This window comes from Cibotium barometz, chromosome 62, assembly GCF_041138505.1.
Source record: "Cibotium barometz isolate CiBa-2024 chromosome 62, ASM4113850v1, whole genome shotgun sequence".
Classification (NCBI taxonomy): domain Eukaryota; kingdom Viridiplantae; phylum Streptophyta; class Polypodiopsida; order Cyatheales; family Cibotiaceae; genus Cibotium; species Cibotium barometz.
The window spans coordinates 33,321,035-33,331,339 of NC_141107.1; the positions used below are offsets into that span (position 1 = coordinate 33,321,035).

General features: G+C 43.9%; 1 protein-coding gene across 1 annotated transcript in view; it reads right to left on the reverse strand.

The window, feature by feature from the left end:
- LOC147604387 (serine/threonine protein phosphatase 2A 59 kDa regulatory subunit B' gamma isoform-like) overlaps positions 1 to 9,580 on the reverse strand; it is a 30,708-nt gene extending 21,128 nt beyond the window's left edge. Inside the window, exon 1 of the mRNA XM_086795074.1 lies at positions 7,679 to 9,580. Coding sequence (XP_086651200.1) covers positions 7,679 to 8,863 — 1,185 coding nt within the window. The 5' untranslated portion in view covers positions 8,864 to 9,580. The remainder of the gene's footprint in view (positions 1 to 7,678) is intronic.
- Between the last annotated feature and the right edge of the window lie 725 nt (positions 9,581 to 10,305).

Genomic DNA, 10,305 nt, shown 5'->3' on the forward strand with positions numbered 1-10,305 from the left:
AGATCCATCCGGCAACCGTGCTTGATCTGTTGGTCACCGTCGCCTTCTCGCTGTCTTCGAGCCAGCGCCGTCCCGCACCTCGTCGGCGTTGCAGGCCCCATCGCCTGTGCCTTCGCCGTCTCCAGCAGAGCAGCGCCTGCTCCCGTCGCCGTCCCCTGCAACACCACGCCATCCCGTCGCCTGCTGCAACTCATCACCTAGCTGCTCTGGTCGACCAGCACCTGGCCACCTGGTCTTCCTGCTGTCTATCGTCTACACCCGCCTTCAGCAACAAAACTGCTCCCGCATGTCGCACCAATAGCAGCAACCCGCTTGACTCCCACAATCTCCAGCAATGTGGAGAAGGGTCATTATTGCTAATAAGGAGCTTCAAGACAGCCACACTCTAGCTGACTACAACATTCAGGAGTCTACTGCAAAAGGTTTCAGGTGATTGATTTTTCGTTGGATCTAGGGGCTTTTGTGAATTTATTGCTTCGTTGCAAAATTCAAGTGCAGGCAACAAGGCAGGGTAGCATTAGGGTGCAGCACATAGAGAAAATTTGGGGATTTGTCCGTTTTTGGGAATTTTGAGGAAATTTGTACTTAATTGCACAATTGCAGATGCAAGACACATAATTTTGGGGCTTTTCTAAAATTAGTGCTTAATTGCACGATTAAAGCTCATTGGTACACAAATTTTTCGGGCTTCGTCAATTATGTGCAATTGACACATAAATCAGCCCATTGGTGCTCAAAAATTTGGTGATTTTCAGCATTGCTTATCTGCAGCCTTGTATTTGGGCAAAACATTTGCACAGGACTTTGTGGTTGCCTAGCATTGCACTCCGGTGCGTTTGGGATTTCGCCTCAGGTGCTTTTTTACAGCATATTTGGTTACACGTGCATCTCTCTTGCAAGAGATTTCAGCACATGGCTGGAAATACGACCGATATATTCAAGGTTTTGTTCCAAGAGGACAGTTTCATGGTCCGAAATCTACTTGTGGCCAAAGGATTATGGGGTTATGTGTCAGGTGAAGATGTACATCCTATTGACATAGCACCTATTACGCCTGGCCGTGGTACTCAACAAGCAGCAGTACCCGCTCCGCCCTCACAAGGCAGAAAAGATGGGATACTCGCGATGCCCAAGCAATGGCTTTGATTGCTTTGTCAGTAAAGCGATCAATTATACCGCATATTCAATCTTGCAGGACCTCACGACAAGCTTGGGATATACTTGAAACCGTGTATCAGGCAAAGAATGAGGCTAGGATTGCATTTCTCAAGAAAGAGCTTGGGAACTTGGACATGAATGAAGGTGATGGTATGGTTAATCATCTTACGAAGATCCAGGATCTTCAGAAGCAGCTACTCAACATTGATGAGGTCATTTCCGAAAAGGAGTTGGTTTCCAGAACACTATCATCTTTGCCAGAAACCTACTTGAATTTCCACACATCGCTCACTCTATCTATGCGGGGAAACCCTGAAGCAATCTTGTTTGAAAAGTTGGTTGGTTTGTTGCTACAAAAGGAGCAAAATCGAAAGAATAAATCTTCCAACATGCATGGTGACGGGGCTTTTGCTGCCCAAGACAAGGGCAAGGGAAAAGCCAAACATAGTTTTCAGCCAAAGACTGATTCGGGACAACCTTCACAAAAGGCTAAAAATGATGCAGGCAAGCCCAAGAAAAAGGACAAATGTCACTACTGCAAGAAGCCAGGTCATTACTTGAGTGAGTGCAGAAAGAGGCGTGCAAAGGAAAAGAAAAAGGAAAGCGGCATGGCTATAGATTCTTCTTCATCACCTGCAGGGAAAGATGATGCATCAGTAAATCTTGTGCAAGATGAGTGGACTTTCATTACTTGCAGTTATGATGCATCTTTGGAGCATATGTCTCTCAGTGTCGATGAAACACACGACACATGGTATTTTGACAGTCATCACCTCACGAAGGGATTTATTTAAGAAGCTTATGGCTGCCCCAGAAGGCAAGCGGGTAACATGTACAACAATTCTTCTTATCCAGTTCACGGTGTTGGTGAACTAATCCTCACAACAGCAGATGGTGCAGACTTATGTCTTCCATATGTATTGTATGTGCCAGGGATTAAGAAGAACTTGATGTCCGTCTCCTCTTTTGCTAAAAGAGGATATGCAATCAACTTTGAGGACACCAGATGCACAGTGAAAGACCGTGAAGGTGGCTATGCATTGGTCATTTCCGGCACATTGTACCATGGATTATACCAACTTGACAATTTTGACAAGAGAGAGCATGATGCTCATGTGGTTACCACTCTTACACCTGCCATGCACGAGGCAGAATTGTGGCATGCCAAGTTTGGGCATGTGAATTATGGCAGTTTGATGCTATTGCAAAGGCATAATATGGTACAGGATATGCCTCAGGTAGAGTTGCCACCGAAACATATATGTGAAGGGTGCATATTGGGTAAGATGCCCAGAAATGCATCCCAAGAGATGGAACAAGAAGGAAATTACAACTTGTACATAGTGATGTGTGTGGTCCTATGCGGACACCATCTTTTGGAAAGCATCTATACTTTGTAACCTTTATCGATGATTACTCTAGATTTGCTTGGGTATATCCCTTGAAGGCCAAATTTGATGTATTTGCATGTTTTCAACATTTTGTGGCACAAGTTGAAAATCAAACAGGTTGCAAAGTGCAGACCCTCCGTACAGATCCAAGGGGGGAATATATGTCCATTGCTTTCAAAGCATTTATGGCAGAAAAAGGCATAAAGCATCAATGCACGATGCCATATTCTCCTCAGCAAAATGGTGTTGCTGAGAGAAAGAACAGGTCTTTGATGGAAATGGCTAGATGCATGGTTAAAGGCAAAGGATTGTCTCACAAATTCTGGATGGAGGCAATAATGTGTACTACACATGTGTTGAATAGATGCCCTACCAAAGCATTGAAAACCATCGCGCCATATGAGGCTTGGCACGAAAGGAAACCTAAAGTTGATCACTTTAGAGTTTTTGGATGTATAGCATATGCATATGTACCTCAGCAACTAAGAGGTAAGCTTGATGACAAAGCAGCTAATTGCATATTTGTGGGTTATAGCAATGGCAGTAAAGGCTACCGTCGCTTTAATCCTTCCACACAAAGGATTTTGGACAGCAGAGATTTTGTATTTACTGAAAATTCAGACCAACCCTTGGCTGGATTTTTTGGACAGCCACCTTTGGGTAGCAATGGAGAAGGCTAGAGTTGTGTCTCGTTGGTTGCTCCATACTTTACTAGGGAGCAAACTTTCAGCTCCACTTGGTAGCAGCCTGCAGGACACGGGCTAGTTCACGTAATGCAAGAAAACACGCAGATGTTGCTTGCATGAGTACACTTTGTGATGCAGATGAGCCAGATTCATTTGAAGAGGCTCATGAGGATGAGCATTGGATGCAAGCCATGCAGAATGAGATGGATTCTATCCATAAAAACAGCACTTGGGATTTGGTAGACTTGCCTACTGGCAAGAAGCCCATTGGCACAAAGTGGGTTTACAAGTTCAAAAGAAAGTCTGAAGAACCATTGACAAGTACAAGGCTAGGCTAGTGGCCAAAGGATATGCCCAGCAAAAAGGCATTGATTATGATGAGAACTTCGCACCTACTTCTCGTATGGCCACAGTTAGATGTGCTGTTGCATTGACTGCCCATCATGGATGGAAAGTGCATTAGTTGGACATAAAATCAGCTTTTCTCAATGGGGATTTGCAGGAAGAAGTGTGTGTAAATCAGCCCATTGGTTTTGAGATGCATGGTCATGAAAACAAAGTATGCAAGCTTCGAAAAGCACTTTATGGTCTCAAACAAGCTCCTCGAGCTTGGTATGAGAAGATACATACTTATTTGACCACGCAAGGATTTTGCAATAGTCCAACGGAGAGCACCCTCTATGTGAAGGAGGATCATGGCACTTTGATTATGCTCATTCTTTGTGTGGATAACATGTTGCTAACTGGGAATGATATGGATAAAATTTCATTCAAAGCTGAATTGCAATCGTCATTTGAGATGACAGATTTAGGATTGTTGCATTATTTTTTGGGCATACAATTTGTGCAAACAGATGTTGGGATTTATGTACACCAATCAAAGTACATTCAAAAGCTGTTGCACAAATTCGGGTTTCAAGATTGTAAGCCCATCTCTACTCCGATGGAGCCATGGAGAGCCTTTTGTTATGAGTGTTTACAGCCAAGCAATGGGCTGCCTCATATATTTATGCAACACACGCCCAGATATTCAGTTTGGGGTTTCCCAGTGTGGCAAATTTATGCACAACCCAGGTACAAAGCATTGGAAAGCAATGAAGCAGATCTTCTGCTATCTTCAGGGCTCCCTGGATCTTGCGTTGGTATATCCCAGGGGGGGCAGCTTGTAGTTACATGCTTATAGTGATTCCGACTGGGCTGGTGACTATGATACACGGCAATCCACCAATGGAAATTGTTTCTTTTTGGGGCATTCATGCATATCATGGCTGAGCAAAAAGCATCCCACTGTTGCCACATCTACTTGTGAGACTGAGACTTGAGTACAGGGCAGCCTTTACAGCCACAGTAGATTGTGTATGGCTGAGGAGATTGATGACTGATCTTCGTGAGTGTCAGCAGGAAACCTACCACCATACTTCCTGACAGTCAGAGTGTTATAGCCGTGGCACGAAACCCACTGTTTCATGCACATACTAAGCACATAGAGATTCATTATCACTATGTCAGGGAGAGGATTCAAGCAAAACAGATCTCATTATCTTACTGCTCTTCAGAGGACAATGATGCAGATCTATTCACCAAGGCATTGCCTCCAAAGAAGTTTCAAGCTTTCCGCAAAGCTTTAGGCTCACTCTCCTACAGAGAGCGATCTGCTCGAACCTTGTACACATTCACATTGCCACTAAGGGGGGATTTATTGGCATATATGCTATGACTTATGCCACTCATGATATGAGTAGTGCCACATGTGAACATGGGCTAACCAAGCGCACTTTTCTCCCTTTGGGTTTTTCCCCTTGGATATTAGGTGTGAAAGGACACCACACTTATGATGTGTATTTTGATATTGTGGAGTCTTTGTATATACCTGAATGAATCCAGGAACATGCCCAAATTCACCTTTTAGGAACGTGCATGTTATATACTCATAGTAGTCAACCCACAAGACCATATAACTATCAACTCCATTATGCATTGTATGGACTAGATACTACGACATTCCCACTAACGTCATGAGTGCCCAATAGTGGGTGTAGAACTATGTATCAAGATATGCTCTACACACATTCCACACACACACATAAGAGCATATATTCACACAAAGCCCTTCGTACTAAGTTTCTATCAAACCTCCGGAGATGTAGGGCAGACTCAGCCATAATGAAGCCTAGCACTAAGGGAAGTAGCAAATAGAAAGAATTAGTACAACAAATAAGTAGTTGATAGGGCAAATGCACCGCTAAAGATAGAAACAATAAGCACAATATCAACTGGCCGCAACTCGGACGAAAACTTCACAATGTGAAATCTGCATATCCGCTAATACATCTTAATTATATACCTAGATGAATCCAGGAACATGTTCAAATTCACCTTTTAGGAACGTGCATGTTATATACTCATGGTAGTCAACCCACAAGACTATATAACTATCAACTCCATTATGCATAGTATGGACTAGATACTATGACATCCCCACTAGCGTCATTAGTGCCCAATAGTGGGTATAGAACTCTGTATCAAGATATACTCACACACTCCACACACACACACACACATAAGAGCATATATTCACACAAAGCCCTTCGTACTGAGTTTCTGTCAAACCTCCGGAGATGCAGGGCAGACTCAACCATAATGAAGCCTAGCACTAAGGGAAGTAGCAAATAGAAAGAATTAGTACAGCAAATAAGTAGTTGATAGGGCAAATGCACCGCTAAAGATAGAAAGAATAAGCACAATATCAACTGGCTGCAACTCGGACGAAAACTTCACAATGTGAAATCTGCATGTCCGCTAATACAGCTTAATTATATACCTAGATGAATCCAGGAACATGCCCAAATTCACCCTCTAGGAACATGCTCCACATCTATGTATCCTATCTTCTTTGAGCATGTATCAATCACCATCTCTCTCTCACTCTCTTGAGAGCTTGCTGCTGTGTACATCTCTGTGTTCTCTATTTCTCTGAAACCCTAACCCAACACTTAGTCATGTCTCTTAGTATAAATAGACTAGGAAGTCCTCACACTATTAAAGGTCCCCTTGTCTAGCCCTTACTCCAGCTCCATAAGCCCCAAAAATTTGACAAATGCCAATGGAAATGATGAATATGCTACGCACGTATATATACACATCCATATGTTGGTCATTTGTCTTCCTGCTGTCTGCCAGGTCCAGACCTGTCATGTCATTGCCTGCCACATGGCACTTGTGCCTGCCCATAGACCTGTACATGCTATCCTCTATGTACCACAGATAAGGTGTGTCACAAATCTACCTTGCGCATATCCTCATGATGTCTTGGCACATGCACCTGCAAATTGATGCATGTGAAACTAGGAAGATAGAGTGTCAACATTGACGTTCCAATCATCCATGCCTCGATCAGGTGCTGGTTGGACCAACATACAGCAGTTGGGCTGGTCTGGCAGTAGAGAAGGGGTCAGGCAGTAGCATTTGAGCAGGCCAACCGCAAGAAGGGGGCATATTGTGCCCTATAAATAGGCTTCTTGCTGTCCCTCGTTCATCATTTCTCACATCTACGAGTGTGAGCATCTATAGCAATCAGCCACAGCAAAGATTACCCACATGCATGCACTGCCATGCATGCACACACAAAAACACACACAGATGTGTCGCTATTTAACTTAAACATAAGCATCCAATCTTTAGCTTCAACAAATAACTGGCCATCTTTTTTACAATGTTTCAAGGGAAAAATCAATGTGATTACTCAAAAAAAGGTCAAATGCCCTGTGTTACCCCTTTCATAAGGTGTGCTCCATTCCTGGTCCCACTTCTTTATAAGAAACTTTAAACTTTAACAATCAAACCTCATCTTACCTTTATTGCAGCAAAGGATTCTTCACATATCCTTGGGTCTACTACAATGTGGATTTAGGCAAGTATCGAAAATTTGCCACATCTCCTCTGTGGCTATGAACTTGCTAATGGCAATCATGTATGTTAAGTTTGTACTATTTGCTCCTTTCCTTTCCCATCATATGACAGCTAAATATAGAATCTCTCTTACTTCTTGTTGAGCCTACCCTAGTGTCTTCAAACTACATCAAGATACCAAAGGCCTTTCTCCTTCAGCTCTCCTTGTACCCCACTAACTCTTGATCTGCTCCACTAATTGTTTCAACCACACACAAATAAAAGCATTCACTGATCCACCAACTTTGAGAACCAACAAAGCTATAGTCACACACTGTTATCCCACTGTATTGGCTCGCGCGACCAGTAAGGTTCTCACATCCCAACTTAGTGCAATGCAACAAAAAGGAAATTCCATCTCCTACAAAGGCAAGAACAGACCCCAACACACAAACCATCTTCTATGTCTAGAGTCTAGACCCCTACCATACAAACCATCTTCTATGTCTAGAGTCTAGACCCCTACCATACAAACCATATTAAACAAATTCTCACCTGAAAATGTGAGCTGTTGAGACACCGCCCAATTTGCCGAAAAAGGGGAACCATACATCGCTGAAACTCCGCAGGCTGGGTCGCTTCCAACACTTCTTCCAGCTCTCCTATAAACAGAACCTCCTTGTTGCTGTTTGTGACTGGCCAGTATTTGAGTAATCCCCTGATTACAGTGTCAGCCAGCTTCAAGTCTTTCTCTACAAACTGAGTGATGCAGTAAGATAATTGTCGGTGATAAATAGAGACACACTTGGGTTTGTGGAGTGGAATCAATGCACGGACAAGAAAGAGCTTGTGTTCTTCCTTTAGAGGTAAGGCAAAGCCATTGATGATGCTACCCAATATTTCCAAGAGCTCAGCAATGCCATTGTGCCTCTCTGTCTCAAAGATGAACCGGTAGAACACATTGTTGATGGCTTTTCGGATGAAAGGGCGATGGACCATGAACTTGCCATAGATTCTGTGAAGGATGGTCTTGAGATAGTCTCTCTCTCTGGAGTCCTCAGAGTCAAAGAGGTCGATGAGCTTGAGTACAAAGGAATGGTCAATATAGCGCTTGGCGAGCTTGGCATCAGTCTCAGACGACATGATGAAGCGGAGAAAGAGCTCATAGACTAATTGGAGGTGGGGCCAGGCGGATTCCATGGTGGGTTCTTCTTCTTCTGGGTCGAATGACTCTACGGCAGTGTTTTCATGGGTGGAGGGGGGAAGGGTGCGGAAGGCATTGGCGGAAACCATGCGGGTGATCTCTTCCATGGCAAGCTCAGAAAACTTACTTGTGCAGGAGCCGATGAAGTCTACGAGCTCCAGCAGGGTCTGGCGCTTGATATCCTTCTCCTTGACGTTCTTTGTGGCGTCGCTGAAGTCGAACACAACGCAGCACAGGTTGAGCTTCCTGATGAACAGATTCTGTTTGTCCGAGCTGGGCACCTCTCTGAACAAAGGCAAGGGCTCGAAGAACTCATTGCCGCCCCCTACTGGAAACGGGGTCGTCTTCACCCCATTCGCAAATCGCCCCTGCATTATCATGGAGCCCGAATTAGGGTTCCTCCCTGGTGCAGACACCGCTGAAGGCAAATTGCCCAAATTGGGCATACCCCGTCCTCCTCCTCCTGCCTCATTGGTTGGTCCTTCCGATTTGGGTGGCTTGTTGCGTGGAAGCCTGCCCAATATCTGCTTAATCATGTTTGGCCTTCACTCTCCCACCCCACCACCCCCCCCCCCCGACCCCTTAGATTAAGTTCTCTACCTAGATTGCCCACAAGCTCATTCAAAAACGCATCTCAGATCCTGTGAGAACTGAGCTCGCCCAGATGCAAAACAAGGCTCATTCATAGACCCATCTGCCTCCCCACCTGAGATCCATGTCGCCCGAAAGCAGAGAAGCTTCCCGCCACAGCTCCTCAGAAAGCCAGAAGACTAGGGGGGGCAAACGGATCAAAGATAAGCCTGGTAGAGAAAGGAGGGGTGAGAGAGAGATGTGGGTACGAGATCAAGCGATGCGAATGCAGTGAACGCTAGGATATGGCGGAAGGAAGCTTGAGAGGGAGGAAAGCATCAGAGCTCCATTAACGACGAGAAGATCTGGCATTTTGACTGACTGACTTTTGCCGTATCTTAATATCACAGACCAAAACGTGACTCGAGGTGAGTATACGGTTGAGGTATCAGCCTCCGTGAGTTGCTAGAAAACTCTACGTGGGTGTGTGATCCACGATTTTTCGTGGGTAGCGTAAGCGTCCACTGAACGTTTTCTACCTGTGCAAAATTTCATTCAGAAACCAAAATCGATGCAGGAAAGTCCTTTTAACGCATTAAGAGCATGAAAACGGCAGGAAAAATGCACTTCTCGCGAATCAATAGTTTCCACCTTGGAATCTTCTTTGAAAAATGGGGTGCCCAAAACTAAATTCATTAATCACTTGAAGAAGCAACCTTAATGAACATTGACTAGGTTATAATTATTTATTAATTAGTTAAAGAATGGTGTGAAATTACATCTAAATCTCTTTATATATATTATCTTAAATTCAGAGGTTCCACAAGAGGAGGTTGGGGTAGAATTTGAATTTTGGAGTTTGGAGACATACAGAACACGGGTTAGACAACTAGTACTTAAAATCCACAAAGAAAAGCCACAACGAGAAATTGCAACTTTTCATGGATGCTTTGAAGGCCAAGGTTGCACTACCTGATGTTTATCCTTCAAAGAAGAGTAATTTTAAAAATACCCTTCAAAAGAAAGGCACAATTATGGAAAAAAAATAGTAGTATGGCCTTCAATCTCTTCTCAGAGGAATGGAGGTTTAATGTAAGCCCTTCAAAAGAAATTTAGAGTTGACCTTCAAATTCCAGGGCTAATGCCATGTGCGTGGTTGAATGGGCAAAGTTGAAGTGCTCATAAAAAATAGTAGTATGACCTTTGATCTCTTCACAAAGGAATGGAGGTTTAATGCAAGCCCTTCAAAAGAAATTTTAGAGTTGACCTTCAAATTCAAGGGCTAATGGCATGTGCTTGTGTGAATGGGCAAAGTTGAAGTGCTCATGATAATCATACGGCAAGCCTAGCTACCATTGACCTACAACCTAGCATAACCAACCCTTCATGCAACTCATCAAGAAGCCAA